This window comes from Nerophis lumbriciformis, linkage group LG02 (assembly GCF_033978685.3).
Source record: "Nerophis lumbriciformis linkage group LG02, RoL_Nlum_v2.1, whole genome shotgun sequence".
In the NCBI taxonomy this organism is placed as follows: Eukaryota; Metazoa; Chordata; class Actinopteri; order Syngnathiformes; family Syngnathidae; genus Nerophis; species Nerophis lumbriciformis.
In genome coordinates this window covers 26566278-26591074 of record NC_084549.2, presented here as the reverse complement: position 1 = coordinate 26591074, position 24797 = coordinate 26566278, and the positions used below count along the sequence as shown (strand labels likewise).

Sequence of the window (24797 nt, the reverse complement as noted above, 5' to 3'; positions counted from 1 at the left end):
TGTGTAGCATCATTTGAAAAGTCACCCGCTAGAGAATGAAGAGTGCTAACTCCGCATGTCAACATCTCCATTCGGTGCCACACCAACAAAATGCCGAGGCAACCATTTCCACATCAACACCGTATGAAAAAAATAGTCCACGACATAAGGAGATAACGTCCACCGGAACCTACCACATAGCGAAGGACGTACACAATTTGATTTCCTATTATGCAGCTCATTTTTATTTGACAGTTATTGAAATATCTTGTGTGACATCATGCACAAAAGTGCACTTTATATGTTTTAAACTATTGTAGTGGCGTTCTGTACAAAAAGTGTACTTTAATTTAGTGTTGTTTTGATTTGTCATCTTAGTGACATCATGCACAAAAGTGCACTAATAGCTTGTTTTAAAATGTCTCTGACAATCTTGCCCTTTCTGTTTTGAAATGACATGAATGTTCGTGCCACTGCTTAATAACTGTTTAATAAATACAGTTTTGGTCAATTGACTTAGTTGTGATTTCCCTCTCTGCATGAAATGATAAAATGAGCATATATTAATGCAGTATGAACAAGAATGTTTTAATGTCGACACATATAATCATCATACTGGTGTGATTATATGCATCAAGTGTTCTTTCAAGGCTAGGGCAAAATATCGCAATATATCGTTTATCGTGACATGGCCTAAAAATATTGAGATATTAAAAAAAGGCCATATCGCCCAGCCCTAATTTGAACACACGTAAATTCCTTTGCCACCCTAAACCATCACTAGATTTGTTGCTGGTCACTTTTTTGAGAGGGAATATCTCCAGGGGTCTAATTACTCGCTAAATAAAGCAACAATGTACCCAAATTGGCAACACTGATCCCTCCTGCTGCATCATATTATCCTCAGACAGACTATGTGCATAAGAGGTGTGTTAACAAGCAGATAGTTACACAGACAGTCCCATTATAATGTCTTTATCGGGGAGGGTGAACTGGTCATTTATTTGTTCAAGGCAGCGACAAATACTTTTGAAATGAAGCATAAATGAATGTGCACTGTGTGAGATAAACTGACAATAAATGTGTAATAAAACTGGTATGTCTATGGGGTTACTGTGGTAGTGGAAGAATGGACGCATATTTTTTGTTTACAAAGCAACAGAGCCATGTGGTGCCATGTGGTGCTCATGCTGGTGAGAGTATCAAAATATCAAAACAAGAAAGTCTCAAGGCCATCATGTCAGAGACGTTTACACGGGGACTCACAGTGTTAGATCCACGCCGCTCTTAGCGGGACGTCATATTCTGCTTCCTGTCTCCCGCCGTCTCTTGGCAACCATGTTTAGTAGTGAATTTTCTATTAAAAGATGCCTCGAGTCTCTCCTGGCCGGTATTTAAAAAGTAGCTGCTTGAGCTGTTATTGTGTCAGATGGGCTAACTGCATGAGTCTTCACACCCGGTCGGCCTTTGTTGATGGCATGTGCGACCTGCACACAAGTCACCTCACACTCACTGCCTCATGCCAACACACAACTCACAAGCTGTACTTTTTCATCCGATTCATCATCCTGGATTTAACTTGTCATTTTCCATTGTATATTCCCTCTTGTTGCTGCCCCCGACAGACTGTAATTTACCGAATGGTGATGATGAGGTCAGTTGTCATGTCAATCACTCAATGTAATTGTCCTTTAAAGAAGGCAAGGGGAGACTGTCTCACTCCATCCATCCCTGTCTCCTCCAACCTGCCGCTGGCTGTGTGTGTGTGTGTGTGTGTGTGTGTGTGTGTGTGTGTGTGTGTGTGTGTGTGTGTGTGTGTGTGTGTGTGTGTGTGTGTGTGTGTGTGTGTGTGTGTGTGTATTCTTGTATTTCTACCCTTCTTGACACATCAACACGGAAAAGTACTTTCCATATGAGGACCGGTGAACAAGTTAGGATCGAAATCATGGTCCCAATACGGAAAACCATTGTATCTGATAGAAAATGTCTCATTTGCACCCCGGGTGGTAAAATCTATCAAAATTAGGGTGGTCCCAAAAAGGAGGGATTTTTCAAATTGATTTTGTGTTGGTTTTAAAAGTGCTCAACATATGAAATAACAAATGTGTGTTAAAATTTTAAGCGCTCCCCTCTGGCCAACATATGTAATAACAAGTGGGCGTAAGAAATTGAAATGCACCCCCTTTGGCCAAAATGTATTAAAAAAAATTAATAAGTATGTATTTAGAGACATACTGTGACATACTGTGACTCATTGTTGCTGCAGGCACACAATGAGTGGAAGAAACATTCTTGTATGGAAACAAGGTTTGGACAACAAAGCATATATCTATTCGGTCTGTGGTTTGTAAATCAAAAAGTTTGTATAATGAAAGGTTCGAAAATCGAGGTTCCGCTGTACGAGGGTACATGTATTAGTATTCCACAGTGCACTAATAAAAACACAAGTAAAAGTCACTCTTAAAATTAATCACTATCATATAATTTGACGGTAGTGCTAATTTTTGTCCAACAAGTTTGTAAGTTAAACGGCCAGAAGCCGTCATATGCTGGCGGAAGGGGCCAGAACGTTGTGTTCAATCAGCTGTTTTGATCATTTTCACAATTTTTGACAGGGCCAAAAAGTCGCAAACTGTAAATTAACCATACTATACTGCTTGTTGAAACAGGGCGTTTGGGTTCCTGTCCACACAGCTGTTTGTCCTCAGTGAGTCACTTGTGTTTTAGAGCCATGGGCTGTTGTTGTACCTTTTTGTGTACTTGTGTGTTTACTGAAGTCACTTAAAGCCGAGACAAGCTTTGAATCCAACAGGCAGGAGGGGGACACTGCAGTCAAAGGAAGAAGAACAGAAATGTTTTCATGTCAGAAAGAGGAGGGAGGGTTGAAAGTCGATGATGTGTTGTTGTTGTGTGTTGGTTTTCACCCTGGCAGGAAACCTAAAATATGACAGTGGGGGAAACTGACTTACCCATACTCTTTATTGTAATGTCTCCCTTTTGTTTGACTGCTGCAAAGTTTGCACACTTGAGTGCAGTGTGGAATAGTAAATGTAGTGACAACAGAAGTAATGATTCTTTTGAATCCTCACTGGAGTCCAAATGCTGAGATTCAGAAAAATGCTGTTGTCTTGTGTGTGTTTACGTGCACGGAAGAGATTGAGACACGCTAGAACCATTTTACCATCTGGTTCTTCAGAGCTCTATCCTCTCTCTGATCCACTTTAGTGGCCCTTGACCGAGCGCTGGCCAAGACTTCTTGTCTTACCGTCATGTCACTTTGGTGCAGACTCTTTCTGATGCTCTAATGCTGTCGTCTTGTGTAAGCTTGTTCCACTACTGTCACACAAACTCTCCACACACTGCACTAATGCCTGCATTGTGCCACACAGCCTTAGTTTTACTTTTATTTAGAATTGGCCACAAAGCTATGGAGTATAGTACAGTTTGGAATAGAAAACCCTAATCTATTGTTGTCTTTCTACTTAGGTTGTCAAACTATTAAACTATTTAATTGCGATTAACCACATTTTGTTCATAGTTAACTTAAAATTAATCGCGATTATTTACAGATAAATATCATTTTTCATCATTAATAAATGTACCCATGGCAAAATATAATACGTTTTAATACCATGACTGGACAAATAGTTTGCTTCAATTAAATGTTTTTGAAACATTATGCTTTTTCAAAGCATGTTTTCGTGATGTAAATGTTATGTTTTTACCTGAATAAATGTTTTTGATATTCTGTACATTACGGGTTGTACAATCTATTCGTTTTGCTGCATGGCAATGTCTTAACCTACAGTATTTATTATTAAAGTGCAAACATTTTAAAAGAACGCATACGCGTTAATCGCGTGTCAAAAAAAATTGCGCCGTTCAAGGAACATATTAGTTAATGCGTTGATATTGCGTTAACTTTCACAGTTCTACTTTCTATAGAAAATGCAGACCTGTCAACAAGTACACGTTTTTCGTACACTGCACGAGTTTGTTCACTTCCCTGCTCTCCAGGTATGCATTTCGTTGCATTTCGCCGGTGTCAGTTTCAAGTTTTCTTGAGTCTCTGAAACCTGAATTATGCACCTGTGTCGCGGCACCGGCATACACCGCAACAACTTGCTCCTTCCCCTGCAAACCCTATTGCATACAGTGGTGTGAGATGCCTCTTACAAATAAATCTAACCTTGCAGATCATAAAGGTTTTGAGTGGTCATCTTGTTGTACTTTATTTCTTCAAAGGGCGTACGGCCCAACTCCATAAACACTTACTCTGATTTCGAATCAACAAGTGGCTCTGATAATGTATCGATTAGTTCCAGCTGCAATAACAGTCCCTTTTGCTCTTTAATTAACGTGTTTTGCTTTTGACAATATAAGATCATATGTTAAACAGACAATGAAAGGGGTGGTTGTTCATCGCGTTGACATCCGGTCACGCGCTCAACCCAGACAAAAAATTATAAAACTGTGGTATCCAAGGTGTTGCTTGTTTTTTATTGGTCTGTGGCACATCGCAAAATAATAATACCAAAAAAAACAAGCATAATGTAATGAGAAAAAGATAAAAGTAGGGATGTAACGATAAACGGTTTAATGAAAAAACGCAGTAAAACTCCCGACAGTTAGTATTATGTTTTATATTAAAATTATCGTAAAAGCATGATTGATAACGGCACTTTGATAAACTCACGCATTGGTGACACTGTTCATTTACTGCAGACGCAAGCTAGCACGAGCTTAATGCTAACATGAAAACGAGAGACATTAACATCGTTCCCCGATAAGAAACACCAATCTAAACTTGTATTAACACATTGCTGTCTGAGCAACTAAGCTATTCAACTGCACACATTGAACCTACAGCCTGTGCTCTCTTAGCACAGTGTTCCAACACTGTTATGGTTTCTCTCTAAAAATGGCATAATGTATGCATAAGTGTCCAAACCAAAACAACAGTGTCAGAAACACTTCGGAGCATAGTGTTTATGAGGAGTAATGGCAGTAGAGTAGGAGTAAATATTTGGTGTGCATGCATCCAATATGTGTTACGTCTCCGTACAAAGTGACACTGCCAAATACAGGCCATCCATCCATCCATTTTCTACCGCTTGTCCCTCTCAGGGTGGCAAGGGGCTGCAGCCTATCCCAGCTGCAGTCGGTTCTGCACTTCATCGCAGAGCCAACACAGATTGACAGACAACCATTCACACTCACATTCACACACTAGGTGCCTATTCAAAGTTTTTAGGAATACTTGCCTTTTTCTTCTAATTTTTTTACCTACCTTTATTTTTTTTACTGTTGGATGGTCCAAACAACCCACCAATCATCAGGCTGCACGGTTAGCACAAAAGTTACAGCTAAAAAGTTCAATATTTTGGCACTCAAATGTAATATGTTGTGTTCAGACTAAATGGGCCTTCATACTCTGACAACAGGAGAGGGACTACATAAACATAGGATAGCATACCCAACCCTATGCTTTCTAGCTGTCTGTTGTCTATCATTAGAGTAATAAAAGTCTTGTTGTGCCACACTGCAAAGAGTTGTTGTCTTCAAGGCTCCTCGTCTCCCACTGAAATTGCCAGCTGCTGAGGTCTGATGAATGTTTGTATCCTGGCCCCAAAATACAGAGTCCACTTAAGGCCTTCCAGCTCCATTATCCTAGAGAGAGAGACGGGGCAAGAGAAAGAAGTTGTCTGTCGCTCTCTTACCTCCATAATCTAAAAGTCTTTTAATTAAAGTGCGTCTCTGCAGACTCCAGAACACTCACACAAACACAGTCACGCACATGAAGTAAGAGGTTTATCCAAATACGCGAGGCTCTTCTCCCATTCGGTCTCTTAAGTGAACGCCATATCGCCCGGCTCGTCAGTCTCTGGTGCCACCCCCGCCCCCTCTCTCTCTTACTCTCCCCGTGTCTGAAGAGTGACAGGCTGTGTTTTTCAGCTGATGTTTGAACACCGAACAATCAATGCTGGGCAAAGAGAAAGAGCGTGGGTGAAGGGTTGGGAGGAGCAACACAATTGGTTATTGACAGAGAATTCAAAGTTTGAAAGGCTGGAGGCGACATTCTCGTAAGAGGACGGAGGGCGTAAGAGAAGCACCATGACAACTGTGGTCCATGTTCAGATGCGCTAACTTCTTGTTCGTGCTTGTGTGCACCTGCATTTGTACCCACTTACCTACAACATAACTCGTTTATGTAAATTAATTTGATGGGGGGCTGCAGCTATTGATTATTTAAGTAATCTATTGATTAGTTTGTTTGAGTAATCGAGCAACCGAATAAAATATGCGTCATAGCCTCAATCTGTAGTTTAGGAAAAAAAATAAATTGTATTTTTGCTATAACCTTCATCCTTTTTTCTAATAAATGTACATCATTAACAGTGAAATTGCACTTTTAACATTCATGCAATAATAAAAATGAAAACAATTTAAAAGTCTCTGCTGTTTGCCGCCACAAAGATCATGTGCTCTCTATTGCAGCGGCTGTACGCAACTTATGTCTGCATATAAGTTAGGGAACGGATTTTGATCCATTTTTATTAGTTACACTCATTAAACAATTAACCGAAGCAACAGAAAATAAACCAAATCTTTTTTTCTAATCGAATTAATCAGTTTAATCTCAGCTTTCCATTAGGTTACCGAGTGAATTCGATAAAAGAAATTAACTATCGTACAGTTAATAGAATTTTTCAGATTCAAAATAGTCACACCACAATCGAAAACAATACCATAATTTCTACCTTCCCAACATTGGGAAGTGTATAGTGTGCCCTCCAATCAGCTAAAATAAGTAAATCATCTAAGCAAAAAAAAAATGCATTAACAAAAGTTTAAAGCATGGTTGTCCAAACTATAGCCCATGGGTCAAGCACGGCCCTCCGGCCTCTTCAATTTGGCTGGCGAGACGCCATGAGTTCAACAAAGTATCGCACCGTGCAGTGCTTTCAAATTAATCTTCAATACCAGGCGGTCTCTGATTGCTACACATTTGCTGCCATCTTGTGGACAATGTGAGTAAATCAGATCAATCACCCTTGAAAATACTTTGAAATAATACCACATTTACTTATATGACACAATCCAAACAACCTACCCCAGTCATGGTGCAAAAAAATAAAATAAAATGCAACTAACATAAAGGTCAACACACATAACACAACCTGCTCACTGAACGTTGTAGATATTATGAAAAACGTCCAAATACCATTAAAGAAAATTCAAATTACATCCATTTAAATTCATTAGAGTGCATGATGGGAAAAGTGTAAAACTCTCTCCACACTTGCCCTTGTTTGGCGCATTTTAGCTGCTTGATATTATTTCTGATTGATTACAAAACGTTGACAAGGTCGTCACAAGTGTTGGGACTAACGCGTTACAAAGTAACGGCGGTAACTAGTAATCTAACGCGTTATTTTTTATATTCAGTAACTCAGTTACCGTTACTACATGATGCGTTACTGCGTTATTTTACGTTATTTTTTATGTAGTATTGGTTAGAAACAAAAAATCTGAGTGTGTTTTATTGGAGCGCTGCAGTGTCGTTCTTCTGATTCTTCTTGTGTCACAAGCCGGAGAATAGAGACGCGCGCTCTGTGTGTGTCTGGGTGTGGGTGTGGGGAGGGGGGGGCGTGTCTGATCATGGCGGAGCTGCAGTCGAGTTTGTTTACATTGTAGATATTCTCACTACTTTTCTTTTGTCGAGCACAAAGAAAATAACATTTTGGTTAAATGTAAGTTGTGTCTTGGATCAAAGATCCCATCTACTGCCCAAAACAGCAATTCAAATATGCTGAAACAGCTACAAAAGCAACATGCTTCGACGAAGCTAGTAAAGACAGACACAGACTCCGATGCCACTTCACCTCCACCACCACCACTTAAGGATTAACTCTGCCTCGGCTCATCATTCCGCACTGAAGGTACACACTCTGTCAATTCTCTTATATATGTACTCTTTCATTCTAGACTTCTAGAGTGTTTGATTATCACATCACTTTAAATGTATAGACTATAAAGTTCACAAACATAAAGAGGGATGCTAGTGGGCCAGGCCAATCTTTCCTTTTCTCTAAACTAAAAGTAGGGAAATACGTAGAGTGTTCTGGGCTTCAGACATGATTTTATTTCAGAATTCCTTGAGAAAAAAACGCCTGGTTAGGCTTTGTGTATGTAGTGTGTGCCTTCCTTGCTTTACAGCTATGTTGTTATTATGCTGTTTGTTACTTATGTATGTTATGTTGCAGCTATTTAAAATAGTTTTGTCAATTTGTTCTGGCCTGAAATAAATTGGCCCTTTGAAACATATCTTTGTCTTTGTGTGTTGTATGTAGACCACATTGCTTAGCAGAGTTCAGTGATGCAAATGCATGTCAAGTTGATCAACAGATTGTATTATTCTCCAGTGCAATAACAGTACTGAAATAAAGGCTAAAAGGGCATTAATGGGAGCTTAAAAAAAAAAAAGAAGTAACTAAATAGTTACTTTTCACAGTAACACATTACTTTTTGGTGTAAGTAACTGAGTTAGTAACTGAGTTACATATAAGAAATAAAGTAACTAGTAACTGTAACTAGTTACTGGTTTTCAGTAACTAACCCAACACTGGTCGTCACGGAAGTAAACAAGGTAGGAGTCAAACTTTCACATACTCTAAATATCCAAATATATTAATTATATATATGCGTTGTTGTGCCGAATTACAAGCACCGTTTGAAAACAATTAAGGTATGTAAATAAACATTCACAAAGTTTTTATTTGTAAATATGTAATTGCACAATGTACCTGCTGTTGCACCTTATAGTCCGGCATGGCTGATATATACATTTTTTTTTTTCTTCTTCTAAAATTTTAGTGGGTGCATATCTGGCAACCTCAGTCATGGATGTGCGGTTTATAGTCTGGACAATACGTTACAGTAATATGTTCTGCATGCTCAAACTGTTGCCATGTTTAAGGTGCCATATCTAGTAATGTGGACAGAAATGGTATTGCAATCACAGTCAAAATTCTGTAGTCCCCTCCCACTCTCCATGACTGAGGTTGCCAGATACGCAGCCGAATCCGAATCCTAATCCAAGGAACTTCAAATGGCAATCGACGAGTCCTACGCTGTAGGTTTCTCTTGTTTATGCTTCTTGCAAGATGGTTTACTAAGTAATCATGCCACATTTTACTGATGTCGATTAGCCAATTGTATTTTTAAAATTACGCAGCAATATTTTCGTCAGGAGTTGGGACAGATTGTTGGCATTACCCCGCTAAAATGTCTAGTTTGACCGCACCGACCACCATCGAAATAATTATATATAATAATATATTATATATCCCATAGGCCTACTTTGATAGCAAGCCAAGGCCAACAGTAAAATTTCTGCCACATTTCGTTCAGCATAACTCCATGTTGTATCCAACCTGACGCACTGCATTCTCTTCCATTTACGCACATCACCATCTTTCAGTGCAGAGTGCAATTCTATGAGCCAACCCACGTTACGCAAAAATCACGTTACCTATAAATCATATAGCCTACTACCATGTCAATACACAAAGTAAAAAATCATTACATGTAATACATTATATTATGACAAGCAAATACCACCGTCCCCATATGAGTTTGATGCACATACAGTACCAGAAACCGCAATTATAGCCGTGCTAATGTTGGAACGCATTTCCTCAGCGTATCAGCATATTGAGAACGAAATAAGCACTGACACTACTCATATCCACCTAAGTTTTATTTGTCGAAAATATATTTTGCCCTGTCAGTTGGATGACACATGGGCATATATTTCCCCCGTTAGCTTATATGTTGATGTGTCATTGACCGGGCTAGCATGCTAAGCATTCGTTGCTTGAACATACGAGCTTTGTTAGACAAGATCAGAAACTGTATTGGACGATATAGTTTACATACGAAATGTCAATTTCCATTTATTACAAGTAATACGAAAACGTAAATGCCTTACTTACCTATCAAGGAGAAAATGAGCAAGTTTGGCGTCAGATGAAAAAAATCTTCTCCGCCTTCAATCGTCTCCATCTTTCAAAGGCATCCCCGATACAAATCCTTGTTTTGTTCCTGGCTTTGTCATGAATAAGTTGAGAATCGTATCGACGCCTTTTAGATGTACTAAGGTCTGACATGTTTAGTAACTTTACCAGTGGCAGTAGCTCGACGAAGGTGGCGGTGCGTAACTGGCAACCTGGATGTGACACACTCAAAGACTTTCTAATTGGTCAAACAGTGGAGGGAAAACAATAACAATATTTCCGGGCAGTAAATCTAATTTTGAAATGAGCATATCTTGGCTGAACTACCGTTATCAGTTATAAAGGTGTTCGAAAAAAGAACACGATTTATTGATGCCTTTTGACATATCAGGGCCATTTAATGATGACTTGACATGAAATTATTACATATGGCACCTTTAAATCTGGACTGGCAGTTTTTTACATAACGGTTTTAACATTCCTGGCATATATCATTGCATACAAAAAATAAAACAGTCTGAAATGAAAATGGTGATAAAGGCATCTGGTTAAGGTAAAAGATCACTTTTGGAATATTTGAATATTTTGAAGAATTTCCATAATTGACCCAAATACCCGTACATCCCGTCAAAAGCCTCAAGACTGACCGCACATGAGGACGTTCCTGTCTTCACAATAAAAGTGCCGCTCCATCGCGCCTGCGCTTTCAAAACAAGAGTCTCCGAAAGCCAGCGCAAACAAGCTAGCAAGCTACGGAGTTTGACGCCAATATATTTCTTGTAAAGTGTATAAAAACGAATATGGAAGCTGGACAAATAGGATGCCAAAAACCCACCACTTTCATGTGGTATTAGACAGAAAGGAGGAACTTTTCTTCTCCTCCATTTGAAAACGTGGACATTATCATCACTACTGTCTGATTACAATCAATGCAAGTCATCAGAATCAGGTAATACACCAACTTATATTCTAGTCTTCATTAAGGAAAGGAATCTATATGTTAAACATGCATGTATATTCATTAAAACACCTTTAACATGTAAACAAAAACAGCAAAATAAATACATATAAATGATATACTGTATATATCAATGTATATATATATATATATATATATATATATATATATATATATATATATATATATATATATATATATATATATATATATATATATATATATATATATATATATATATATATATATATATATGAGTGTGTATGTTACTCATCAGTTACTCAGTACTTGAGTAGTTTTTTCACAACATACTTTTTACTTTTACTCAAGTAAATATTTGGGTGACTACTCCTTACTTTTACTTGAGTAATAAATCTCTAAAGTAACAGTACTCTTACTTGAGTACAATTTCTGGCTACTCTACCCACCTCTGAATACAGTACATGGTTTTAATTGATGTCTTTTTATAATCCCACATTGCACAAGTTGTGAGACGTTATACGTGTAAGACTGAACCAAGTGAAAGGAAGAGTGTTATTTTAGAATATTTTGCAGACCTTCATGCATATATCATTTCTTTCTCTCATGCATCACTGGCCCACTCTGCTTTACACATTCCTCCCTTGTGGTTTTCACAAGGCAAATGCTTTTGTCAAAGCATAAATGTGCTGAAATGGTTTTAAGATCCCAACACCGTTTTTGTGTAACATGTTTGGATGCGGAGGAGAATAACGAATGGTGTGCTGTGTCTTTGGTTTTTGTGACACATCACATGGTACTGAGTGTGACCCGCAGATTCAGGTTGCAGTCACAACATTTGTGAGTGCAGAGTCTTTGTGTAGGAATTCTTTGTAGGCGTAAATGTTGAGAGATGTTTTGGAAGGATGACTGACTAATGGGTGACTTTGGGTTAGGAGAGATAACTTCCACTTCATTAGAATCCCATGAATCCCTGCTGATGTTGGCTCAAGAGTCTCCCAAACCTGCACTTCTGCTTTCCATCACTTTCTGTGTTCAGCTTTGCTTTGCGCTAATGTCTGAGCAAAGAGTCTGTCGGGGGAAAATGGGCTAGAGGGAGCTTGGTAGGGAAGTGTTCACATTCCTAAAATAGAAGATGGTATCTCTCTAAGTAGTTTCTCTTGTTCTAAGACTGTGGCATAACTGATCATGTTGAGCTTGATACATTTATAATACCATGCAAATTTACCTGCCCCAGGTCTCATTGTTGAAAGCCTACAAATAGTTGCCTTCGCACATCTTTTTTATTTTATCACATAAAGATGTTAAATAGGGGGTTAAAGAGCCATGACGTTGCAATACTGCCATGTTTGAAAAGCTTGAGTACTATCAGGTAAAAATGAATTTGAATTAATGCACTGCCAGAGTTTGAAATACATGTTTTGGAGTTTGCTAAAATACATACAAGGATGATGAAGAAAATGCAGATATTGCTTAGCTCGTGCAGACTCCTAGAAGTTATCCTTTTGTTATACAATAAGTTACCTCCACCAAAGCAGAGCATTGATATCAGATAGTGGTAGTCTCATGCTATAAAAACACTTCTCAAGACACATAAAGACACACGGCCAAGAGGGTTAGTTTGTTAATACACACAAGTTTTGGCTGTACAATAACCAAGACAGTAAACAAAAATCGGCGCAACCTTTTACCGAAGATGTTTGTCCAAAACCGAATCTACGAAAAAACGAGCTACCATGCAAAACTGAATCAAAACTACTGCCTGGTGTAAGCGAGAAGTGAGTTCTAAAGACGTCTACAATGAATTAACAAACAAACTAACACAAAAGATAAATAAACAGTGACCAGTAAAAACACTTTGCAGTGTTGTCAGGGTGTGTGTGTTTGTATCGAACTGAGTACTGTTTAATGTCAGCTTCAAAGAGACCTGTCCAGAGAAGGTCATCCACACTTAATTGGAAACGTGGACTGCTATGGTCTCTCTGGAAGGCCTGTATTGACAACATTTCTGGCAGGCTGAACCACGGAACAACAGTCCTTATTTACAATATCAGCTTTTCTGAGGAAATAACAGTCATCTCTTATGTAAATGTTTTCAGAGAGCACCGACTACAGTGATGCAGAGGTCCTCCCGGACTCTTATCCGTCAGCACCAGCAGAACCTCTCCCAGAATTCCTGCTTGAACCAGAAGATGCTTTTATTGTGAAGAACAGACCTGTTCAGCTTCGGTGCAGGGCGTCACCAGCTACTCAGATCTACTTCAAGTGCAACGGGGAGTGGGTCAATCAAAACGACCACGTCACCAGAGAGAGCTTGGACCAGGTCACAGGTGACGATCAAAGAGACCCAGTAAACACAACTACACACACATACACATTCGGGGCAATGTCACCTTGTTTTTTACAGACCTAAACAACATCCTCAATTACAAACATAATATTCAACTACATGATCCATTAGTTCCTACAAGGTTTTATGTGCACCATAACTGCATTTGGCCCACAGCCAAGTCATTGTTTATATGCATGAGCTCTCTATCGTTTTCCGTAGGGCTAGTGGTGAGAGAGGTGGACATCTTGGTGTCAAGGACTCAAGTTGAGGAGCTGTTTGGGTTGGAGGACTACTGGTGTCAGTGTGTGGCCTGGAGCTCGGCCGGAACCACCAAGAGCATCCGTGCCTATGTCCGCATCGCATGTCAGTACCATAGGAACTTTTTGCCTATCATCCTATATACTGTATATCTGCACTCTCATATTACGTCGTCTTGCCTGACGGTGTGAGTTGTCATGTGATTGACAGTCATGTTATGGAGGAAAAAGATGACAGCGTGCCAGATAGTTTTTACTGGTGTGCATGTATATGTCAGTGATCAATTGCATGTCATTTGGTTGTCAAAAAGAAACTTTTACTAACAGGTGATTACACTTGTGTCTTTCACCCTGGTAGACTTGAGAAAAAACTTTGAGCAGGAGCCGCTAGGGCGGGAGGTGCGCCTGGAGCAAGAGGTCCTCCTGCAGTGTCGCCCCCCGGAGGGCATGCCTGCTGCTGAGGTAAAACTCTCTCGTCATCATCCCTGTCAGCATGTTCGATGACAACAGGAGAGACGTGGACATATAATGTTTGATAGCTATTTGCCACCACATAGATTTTGTGTGCGTGACTGTGCATGCGTGCATAACATATGTCATTATTTTTTTCAAGTACTTGATATTTCAACATGGCTCCAATATTGTATCTCGAGTCGATGTGGTTAAGTTTTCATGTGCTGACCTTTTTATTGTTCATCTCTTATGCAACACATACAGTGTCAATATCATGTTGTTGATTTAAGTCCATTTTTAACATGATTGTCAGGGATTGTTACCAATATTGATTCTGAATAATGTCCAAGATGCTAGAAGGTCAAAGGTTGTATCGGTAATATGGCTTTTCCTCGCAGTGATGATTCCTCTAATAAACAAGATCCAATATCAACAGTCCATCATACTCGGCTCATTGTGCTGCCATCTGCAACAAAATCAGAAGTAAAGAATCTATTAAAACTTTGTTGAATTTGCAAAGTTTAAAGATTATAGATTGTGGTGTGCTAAATTTAATCAGATGTATTAGGTTCATAAAACAACATTTACTAATTAGCAAATTAAATTGAACGAAACACTAGCGTACTCATGATTCAATAAACTAGAAAATATCTATTTTATTGCAGTGTATAGTTGTGAAGTAATGAAAAAAGTAAGTGCAAAACATTCATCACCGGCAGGAGTTTAGCCAGTTTAAGTGGATTTAAAATTGCAAAGAAAGAAGAGAAATGAGAGAGGGGATACACTTACAAAGAACAAATGAAGATCGCTGTGAAGAAACAAGAACATGGTTTAATACCTTTGTGGTAGTAGCTATAATGTGGGGGTGGTTGGATGACATGTGACATGCTGTTTACCTGCTTCTACGGTATAATAATACTTGCATTCCGCTGTTGTGTCTTGTCTCAGGTGGACTGGCTGAAGAACGAGGATACCATTGACCCTTCGCAGGACTCCAACTTTCTGATCACCATCGATAATGATCTGATAATCAAACAGGCCAGGCTCTCGGATACGGCCAACTATACCTGTTTGGCTCGTAACGTGGTGGCCAAAAGACGAAGCAGCACAGCTACTGTCATTGTTTATGGTAACAAAATCATAGATGAGTGTTATTGTCTTTGTAAAGGCAGAATCTTTCATACGGCACCTGGTCTACCTGTTTTGGTGACACATACACAATTTAAAAATGGGAAATGAATGAATTACGTAAAGACGCTTCAAATTGCCACTCATTCTTCTTTTCATTCTTCATATGATTTTATTTTCATCACGTTCACGAGTGAAAGAATGCTTATGTCGCTTTTTGTGTGTGTTTATACATCAGTGAGCGGCGGATGGTCCTCTTGGACGGAGTGGTCTGAGTGTAACACAAAGTGCGGGCGGGGCTGGCAGCGACGAACACGTAGCTGCACCAACCCTGCCCCCCTCAATGGAGGAGCCTTCTGTGAAGGCCCACCCTTCCAGAGAGTGACTTGCACCACATTGTGCCCAGGTTAGAATGACCCATCTCATTTATCTTATTTCGAGTAGACCAGATGACACATTTAATACCTTTTAAATGTTAACAGCAGGTTTACAGCTTCGGGGCACGGGTAGTGAGGGATAAGAATGTACAAACAGTGTAGCTCAGTCACACAATGACATTTATATGATAGCTCCTCACCAATCATATATGATAGCCATCACGTTTTAGAAGATAAATCAATGCCATAGAAATATTCTAGAAAGTCAAACACACAGCAGACTCATCAAATAAAGATATGTCTTATAATTAATCCAACAATAACAACTTTAAGATAATTGTAGAGACAGAAATTGCTCACTGTCATGTAAATAAGATAAATTAAATAAGGCTTTTTAGTTTGTTCAATAACCACCCCCTTTATGTAATGGTTGGGAAAACACTTATTCACGTTAAGTGATTTAACCAGTTAATAAGAAATATCATGCGGTTATATTTGAACAATTCAACATACAGTAATACCTTAACTTAAGAGCCTAATTGGTTCTGTTACTCAGCTCTTAACTCAAATCACTTGAATCTAAAATCAAAGTCTCCCATTGAAATGAGATTAAATCAATTTAATTGGTGCTTGGCCCTCCCAAAACAGCACAATTTTAACATCAAACATGCCTTTCAGGGATGTAACAATATAAAAATCTCACGGTACGATATTATCACAGTATAAAGGCCACGGTACAATATTATTGTGGAAAAAATAAATAAAGTGGCAGGAATGTTTAGGATAAACACACTTACTGATATATATACTGTACATACTTTCTTTAAACTGACAATATAATCATCCAGTGTAACAAGTGTAAAACAGCAATGTTCACTTTACTGTCTTTTAACTTAACTAAGAAACAGTGTCCTGTCGTGGACATTTTTATATCACTTTGGAAAATACTGATTCTCAGAAAAGTTAACTGACGATTTAACGTTTAATAATGTAAATACCTCACAAATTGATGCTTGGCCTCGCACACTCGCGCCATACAGGTAATTTGGGGAGTTGTAGTTTACTTTTCAGACTCGCAAATTAAAAATGCTAGAAAAAAAAATACACTGACGAAGTTGTCATTTTATACCGTCACACATCATGGCATTATCGTGAGGATTTTTAAACTGCAACACCACCATATTTACAATACTGTTACATCCCTGATGCCTTTCAAAAAGGAAAACAAACTTTAAAAATATTGTATAAAACAATATAATGTTCTACTAGCAACTACATTAGTTTCACGATGCCATGTATTATTAATGTACAGCATTTACCTTAGAGAGTGGACTTCTACGGTACATCCGTCTAGCTGCTTGTCCGTCAAACACACCATCAGCAGCTTATTCATATTTTCATGGATAAGTATCCACCTTTTTGATATTATTTTTAACATTTTTGGCTGGAATCGGACGCATTCTGCTTCAGTATGGTGCAGTCCAGCACTGGTACGTTCAAATAGCTTTGCCAAGATGGTGACACGCTGCGTCATGTTTTTGATGATTTATTTTTGTATTGTCATTCATTTCTTCTTCTCAGCACTGTCCTCTAAACCCACTTTCTTCCTTCCCATGCAAGCAAAGTTATGTCTCTAGCAATAAGCTAATGCTAGCGAGTAAGACTAGATTTGTTTGGTTGGATCTTACAGGGTTCACTGTGACATTCCATACACCAACTAATGGCGGTGGAGTTTGTAACATAAAATTGTTGGTTGCAACTTAAAACATAACAATTAGCCAAGAGATTGCCTTACCTCAAAACACTCTTAAGTTAAAGCACTGTTAAATTGAGGTTATGTATCACTTAATATTTTACTATTGTGTTTTTGTGTGCGTTGTTAATGTTGACTTCAAGCTGCATCAAGTCTTTTGAGTTGTGTCTTTTATTTCCTTGTAGTCGACCTTATGACGATGACATGCGTGGTGTTATTGCTGCTAGACACTGGAATGCATGTCACATCCACATCCAACCTCTTTTAATGCAGATGATTGGCCACCTTTTGCTCTGCCATTAGGCATGCATGTTAGCTGAACATCTGTCACAATCACATTTTTCATGTGAACAAACTCTTGCACTTCCTGAATCTGACCCATAATTTGAGATATAATGTGACCTAGGAAAACATGTTCCACAACAAGAGCAAGCCAGAAGCAGGCACGGTAGTAGCTAGGCTAACCGTTAATCTAGCTTGAAACAACGCCAAGAAATAAGTGATTAACAAACTGTAACAGTTATTAATCGGCAGTATAAAACCATGATCGGAACATCCCTCATGTGATCCTTTTCATCATTTTGCTTCATTATTGGGGTCATATTACGGTTTTTTTCTTCTTCCTTGTGGTCTACATAACATGTAATGGTGGTCCTTAGGTCAAAATTTTGCATAGATTATGTTTTACAGACCATCTTTAAGCCGCTTTCTGACCGTCTCTTCAGGATGCACCATTTGGTGGGCAGTCTTATTTACGTGCCTCCATTTTGATTCTGCCCTCTCCCCGTCAGCCATGTTGTAGGTTTTAACGCTTCCATATGGAATCTATTGACAGATCTAATTAAGAACTATGCGCTACTTTGTGTTAGCGATGGCGACAGCGGAGGATGCATGTGCATGTACGAGCCAGTCTGCCCCAAGACCAGAGGATATACTGAACATAGAAAAAGACGGAACTGAATGACTACAATGGCAGACTCCCACAAAGTTTTTTGGGTCAACCTTTACTGTACATGAAGATATCTGCTCCTGTCACATGTTGCATAACATCACAAATCGTGCAAATTACAAACAGCTCGTTTGAAAGAATTATGAAGGTCTTTTTATAGATATCTACGCAATGCCTCCGCGGTTTAATTTCAAAGTTTTGGGACTCATGCAGTTTCCAAATACATAAAAACAGGTACCAATAGGTAAGAAAAGTTGGTTGTGTATTCACTTTTTCTTCTCGTCCAAGCACTTTTCCTTCCAGGCCATCCATTTGTTCAAGAATGTTTGCAGTATCATTCCTCACTTCCTTAGTGTTTCATGTCCTCATGCTGTCTATCAAGCCAAGCAAACACTCCATCATCCTTACTTCTTGGTTACTACCTGATTCTCGACTCTGTTCCAAGTCCTCCCTCTCTGCATTTGTTGCAGTAGAAGCCTTTTTTCTCCCCATGTTTTGGTTTGACGGCTTTGAAGCTCAGAGGTTAGAGATAGAGTTAGAGATAGACGTAGCTCATCTTGCGAGGGATCTTCGGCAGTTGTACCTCGTCTCTTTCCAGGAGTTAGTTTCAACAACAAGACGTAAACAGATCTGGAATCATGGTCAAGACCTGTTTGCAAGGAAAGTGCCAAAAAATTCCAAGAACTTTGACTCAGTGCTGAGCTCTCTCCATTGCGTCTCTCACCTCTGTCCTCTGAACAATTCGTAGTCCAAAAAATATATATATACAGTATATTATAAATAAATCTAATTATAAATAACTGGTCAATTTGAATATTTTCAAATATTTTGTGATCATAGAAGAAAAACCTTTGCCCTTGTTTTTATCTCCTGTAAAAGCTTCAACGGGCCAATTACCTCAGTGCACTTGCAGTGGGGTAATTGGGCACCTTCTACACTGAAGACTTATACCATTTGTATAGGCTTGTTATTGCAAAATGTACTTTTGATTTTAGTTGCTTTCTTTTATATTTTTTTACATTTGAGAAGATGTGTCCCAGCTTTTGACTGGAATTTATTATTTCCCAAACTCCATTTTTATTGTCTGTAAAATTCACTGCTTTAGTTTATTAGTTTTTTTTTTACATGTTAACATGTGTCAGTGTTACATGTAATTGCATTTTTATGCCATTTTCATATTGCTGTCAGTCACTTAGTGGGAGTAATAGTGTATCTTAATAGGACCTAGTCATTTAATCCACCTTCACCAGCCACAACATTGGATGATTCTCTTTTATGTCCTATAATTGATTACATTCACATCATGACCCCTGTACTAATTAAATGTCTCACACAGTTGTGCCAGTTGATGCACAACCATGACTCGGACCTGAGATCATAAAAATCTCTCTCATAACTAAATTATCCACTTCTACCGAATCTGTGTTATTATTCAATAAATCGTTTAGGATGATCAGGTCCAATTCCCTGCTGCAATAGTGACTGAAGTTTTTTGATCGTTGGTTTGTTTTCTCACATGTGTTCTGCGTCATTCCAGTGGATGGAGGCTGGACAGAATGGGCAAAGTGGTCCGCCTGTAGCACAGAGTGTACCCATTGGCGAAGTCGCGAATGCTTGGCCCCCGCACCCAGAAATGGAGGGGAGCATTGCAGCGGCAGCATGATGGAGAGTAAAAACTGCACTGAGGGGCTATGTGCACGCAGTAAGTAACCTTGTGTTGGCTTTTGAACTGAGTAAATACTAAACTTGGGTATATTCCCACATTAAATCTTCTGTATGATAGAATCTGAGGGCATATAGAGTTTCTCAGGCCTCCATCCGGACATAACCCCTTCTATTATAGTTGTTGCCCCAGGTGGTCATTCAAGTGATAATAGAACAGAAAGTGATTTCTTTGCACAGACAGTCTATTTTATAAGGAGCATGGCATGGCAAATCGATTTTATACAGCTCTGCATACCTCAAGGTGGGAAGCCTCTTGCAGCGGCATGAGTAGGACATGCATCCTGTAGAGATAGATGCGAGAAAAAAAAAACAGCTACATCCTACTAACAGATGTTTCATGGAGGAACGTGTTAGCTTGCACAGGGAGAAGGCCAGTGAGCCACGTCTAAAAAGCACAGACGGAGAGTTAGAGACGGCTACCAGAGCGGCAAACAAGCATGACACATCCAAGTCAAAAAATTAGCACAAGGAAGAGCATATGAGAGTGAGGCAGACGAGCGCTGACATCAAGTGTGGAAGCCGTGATGAGCTGGGAAGAATCCATCTGACAGTGTATTAGAGCACACACTAAGAGACGTACACAAAGTAGCGTTCAAGCATTTGGACAAACCTCCCGGAAAGCAACAAGGGGATTGGATGTTCCCTCAGAGCTTCACTTCCGCTCTTAGACATACACGACAATACAGACATAAACCGTCTTACTTGTAGCAGCAGATCAAACCAACACAAAAATGTCTCGAAGGGAAAAGATGCACTCCTGTTATTGTTACACAAGATGACAAGCATTATGGAGAATCTGTGAAAGTGTCACTTGGCATACCACAGATCACTGATTGACTTGTTTTTTTGCCTTTACAGTATTATTATTTGACTCTCCTGTGTCTCATTAATTGTAATTCCTTTGAGGGTAAACAAAAACAGACGTTATAAATGTCACTTTGTTGATGGTGGATTCTACTGCTGGATGAACAGGAGACATGTTGAAACGTTTTTGTGACCTCTCAGCAAAGATGTTTGGTCACTTGCTCAATCTAATAATATCCAATGCAAAAGAAACCAAACGGTTGTATGATAAAAATGTAAATATTGTATCCCAATGGGGCTCGTTGGGTTTACATTGGCAGTGCTTATAATTGGAACATGAACCTTTTGTGTGATCACAGCAATAGTTGCGATATTAACACAGGCCAATTGTATGATTCCCTCCATCAATCTTACAAAATGCACTTGTGTTTGAATGTACTATTCAGATGATGTCTCTCCGAGGGCTACCTTATAGTCATGCATCTGTATGCGTGTTTTTGTTACATTTGTGTACTGAATCCCATTACATCTTGCAGGCGTAGCTAATATGTTAAACAATGCTCCTTCCAGGACAGATGATGTTGTTGATGTGAAATGAAGGTGATACTCTATCATACTCTACAAAGATGTTAGCAGCCATGACAGCATGATTTCAATCTCTTCATCTCCACACACCCCACTTATCTCTAGAGCCACTCTCATTCTCGTGGTAACCATCCACTTCAGTCATTTTCTTTTGATAGCCATCATGTCACTGGCCTCCCAATAGTGTTCTTTATATCTAAATCAATTCGATAGCACTGCTGGACTTTTTTTTTTTTTTACATTTCTCTTTTTTTCATAATTATAAGCCAATTCTATTTTCTTTGTGTTCTGTTATCTTTGATTTACATAAAGTTTCATATTTGTTCTTTCTTCTCTCTTTTTTCTCTTGTTCAAACAGATAAAAAGATTTCTATTGAACATGCAAGCCATCGTAAGTTCACTTTGTCATGATGTCACTCTTTAACATCCTACTTTCGTACTCCTTGGTGTTGTCTGGAGTCTTAGGACCATTCCATCAAATCGGTGTCATTTGTTTGTTGTAAATCAAAATAAACTTAGATTTATGTCTTTTTAACCACTCTAAATCTGATAAAAACCCAGTTCCGACTTTTTTGTTAAAGGTTCCAAAGACTAAGATGACTTATTTGAGTAACAAGACTGAAAGTGAAGGGAGTGAGTTTTTAGGATTGAATTAGAAAATACATGAAAAATAGCCAAATACCATTTGTGCGAATAGCATGTTGACGCTAAGCACATTACAGTGATTGAACAAAATACATATTTTAAAAAATAAACAAAAAACATCTAAGAAAAAATAATTAATAAAATTAATAAATTAATCAAATTATTAAAAATAATTTAGGTTACAGGACTGAGTTACTGTGTAGAAATATGGGGAAACAACTGCAAATGTGCGCTTCATTCACTAACTGTTTTACAAAAAAGATCAATTACAATAATACATAATGTTGGATATAGAAAACATACAATCCCTTTATTTATTCAATCACAATTATTGAAATTCAACGATTTGGTGCATTTGCAAACAGCTAAAATTATGTATAAAGCAAACTATAAACCACTACCCAAGAATGTACAACAATTCTTCTCAACAAAAAAGGGCAAATATAACCTTAAAGGAAAATGTAATTTAAAACATTTGTATGCTCGTACAACACTTAAAACCTTTAGCATATCTATATATGTGGAATTAAATTATGGAATGGATTAACCAAAGAAATCAAACAAAGCACCAATATGATTCAGTTTTAGAGACTGTTCCAACTACAAGTGTTCACAAAGTACACAGAACAAGAATTATGATGAACATCTTGAACCTTTTTTTAATTGAGACAAAGATTATTTATGTATTTAATATTTGTTTGCTTACTAAACATTGCAATACATTTTCATAACAAGGTCACCACTTGCTAGTTTCTTTTGTTTATATTCTTATTTTTACTGTAATATTTTTATTTTTATTGTTGCTTTTTATTTTTATTCTTATTGCAATATTTTTCTATTTTATTTCCATTTATACCCCCATTATTTACTTGTTACTTATTAAATTCAATCTGAATTCTGTACACAGCTGATAGAATTTTAATTTTCCTGAGGGAACTCTCCTGAAGGAATCAATAAAGTATTATCTATCCATCTATCTATCTATCCATCTATCTATCTATCTATCTATCTATGGTATATTATTTTTTTAATTATTTATTTGTTCACTGTTACGTTACAGAGAACTAGGAAATTGGATAAAATTGCTATGATATGAAAAGGGGTAGGATTAAATAAGCTCTGCTTCTTCCTACTCCTTTTCAGAATGAAACAACTGGAATTGTGTGATGCATTACATTTTACGTAAAAAGAAAGAACTTATTGAATACAATGTCGGACTCGCTCAAAACTCTTCGGGTAAACCTTTACAACATATGGAAATATCCGCTGACGTCACCAGTTGTTAAACATCACAACGGGGGGAAAATTCCAAACGACTCGCTTACAGGAAGTATTAAGACAGGTAAGATTGTTTTATTAATATGCATCCACGGTTTGATTTGAAATTTGCGGCACTTTTGCAAAAGCCAAATACACAAAAACAGGCACCAATGGGTAAGAAAAGTTGGTTGTGAATAATAGGTCCCCTTTATTAGATTTCAGTGTGGGTTAACTAATTCATGAGCACATTCAACAATAACGTGATTAAAATAATAATGGTGATCATTTTGGTAACAATAATTATAATATCCATCCATCCATTTTCTATCGCTTATTCCCTTCGATATTGCGGAGCCTATCTCAGCTACAATCGGGCGGAAGGCGGGGTACACCCTGGACAAGTCGCCACCTCATCGCAGGGCCAACACAGATAGACAGACAACATTCACACTCACATTCACACACTGGGGCCAATTTAGTGTTGCCAATCAACCTATCCCCAGGTGCATGTCTTTAGAAGTGGGAGGAAGCCGGAGTACCCGGAGGGAACCCACGCAGTCACGGGGAGAACATGCAAACTCCACACAGAAAGATCCCGAGCCCGGGATTGAACCCAGGACTACTCAGGACCTTCGTATTGTGAGGCAGACGCACTAACCCCTCTCCCACCGTGCTGCCCCAATCACCTAATTATAATATGAACTGTTCATATTCCTACATCCCGAGTATCTAGTTCTATCTATTATCCCATGTGTGCATGTGTAATGATGCAACTTCCTGTGGACCATGTGACTTGTGGAATATTTCAAATTCTTAGAGGGCATAATGTGTTAAGGTAAAAGGGATGAGTGAAAACTCAACAACACGACAAAATGTGAATTTTACTCAATTTTACCTTTTGTCAGATGAGCAAAGTTTAGTTGGGATAAACAAATATACAAAAAATATAACATTTCTGAATGATTTTAATGTAAATTATATTTCAAGGTAATGTGGGAACATGCAACAAAAGCAATTTTTTTCAGTGTTCAAGTTACATTAGATTAATATTTTAAAATATGTTCATTAAATGTACAATCAGATCAATGTGCAAGGAACTTTGTTTAATAAAATAAATATTTCAAATAAAATGTCATCATGCATTAATAAATGCAAAAGTCACTGATTCACTGGAATGGCCTCCTTAACTTTTGTGTTGTGTGCAGCATTGTGTGGTCACACTTTATCCAGTCGATGTAGGATGTCTGACCCGCGTCCTACCTGCACTCCATGTTGTCACCTCACTCTAGTTGATAATGAACTGAAAAACTACAAATTGTAAATTAAACAAAAAGTGATCAGGTTGAAATGGCTGGTCTCTGAGTTGTGGAAAGAACAGCAGGCTTGTTTTGTACAGCTAATCTTTGATATGGTTCAAATTTAAAGTGATGCTAATTCCTTTAGTGCAATGTGACATGGACTCAGGGGAGGGCAGCCTTAGTAATGCACCTAATTCCCTATTGTTCCCTTTCTGGTAATAAGTGCGGACGGCTGTCGGATTTGGTTCAATCGCGCCACCTAAGCGTGGAAGCGTCTCCTCTCCTAGCCAGTCTGC

The 24797-nt window shown here is 38.4% G+C and overlaps 1 protein-coding gene across 3 annotated transcripts in view; it reads left to right on the top strand.

Annotated features, from left to right (window-relative positions):
• Positions 1 to 24797, top strand: part of unc5b (unc-5 netrin receptor B) — a 116414-nt gene that overhangs the window by 63379 nt on the left and 28238 nt on the right. The window contains exons 2-8 of one of the 3 annotated variants that reach the window (XM_061959787.1): positions 13035 to 13265; positions 13493 to 13630; positions 13883 to 13986; positions 14926 to 15106; positions 15344 to 15511; positions 19722 to 19886; positions 21657 to 21689. In XM_061959787.1, the coding sequence (XP_061815771.1) occupies positions 13035 to 13265; positions 13493 to 13630; positions 13883 to 13986; positions 14926 to 15106; positions 15344 to 15511; positions 19722 to 19886; positions 21657 to 21689 (1020 nt within the window). Of the gene's footprint in view, positions 1 to 13034; positions 13266 to 13486; positions 13631 to 13882; positions 13987 to 14925; positions 15107 to 15343; positions 15512 to 19721; positions 19887 to 21656; positions 21690 to 24797 lie in introns of all 3 variants that reach the window. The other 2 variants (XM_061959778.1, XM_061959796.1) reach the window with 2 other exon arrangements.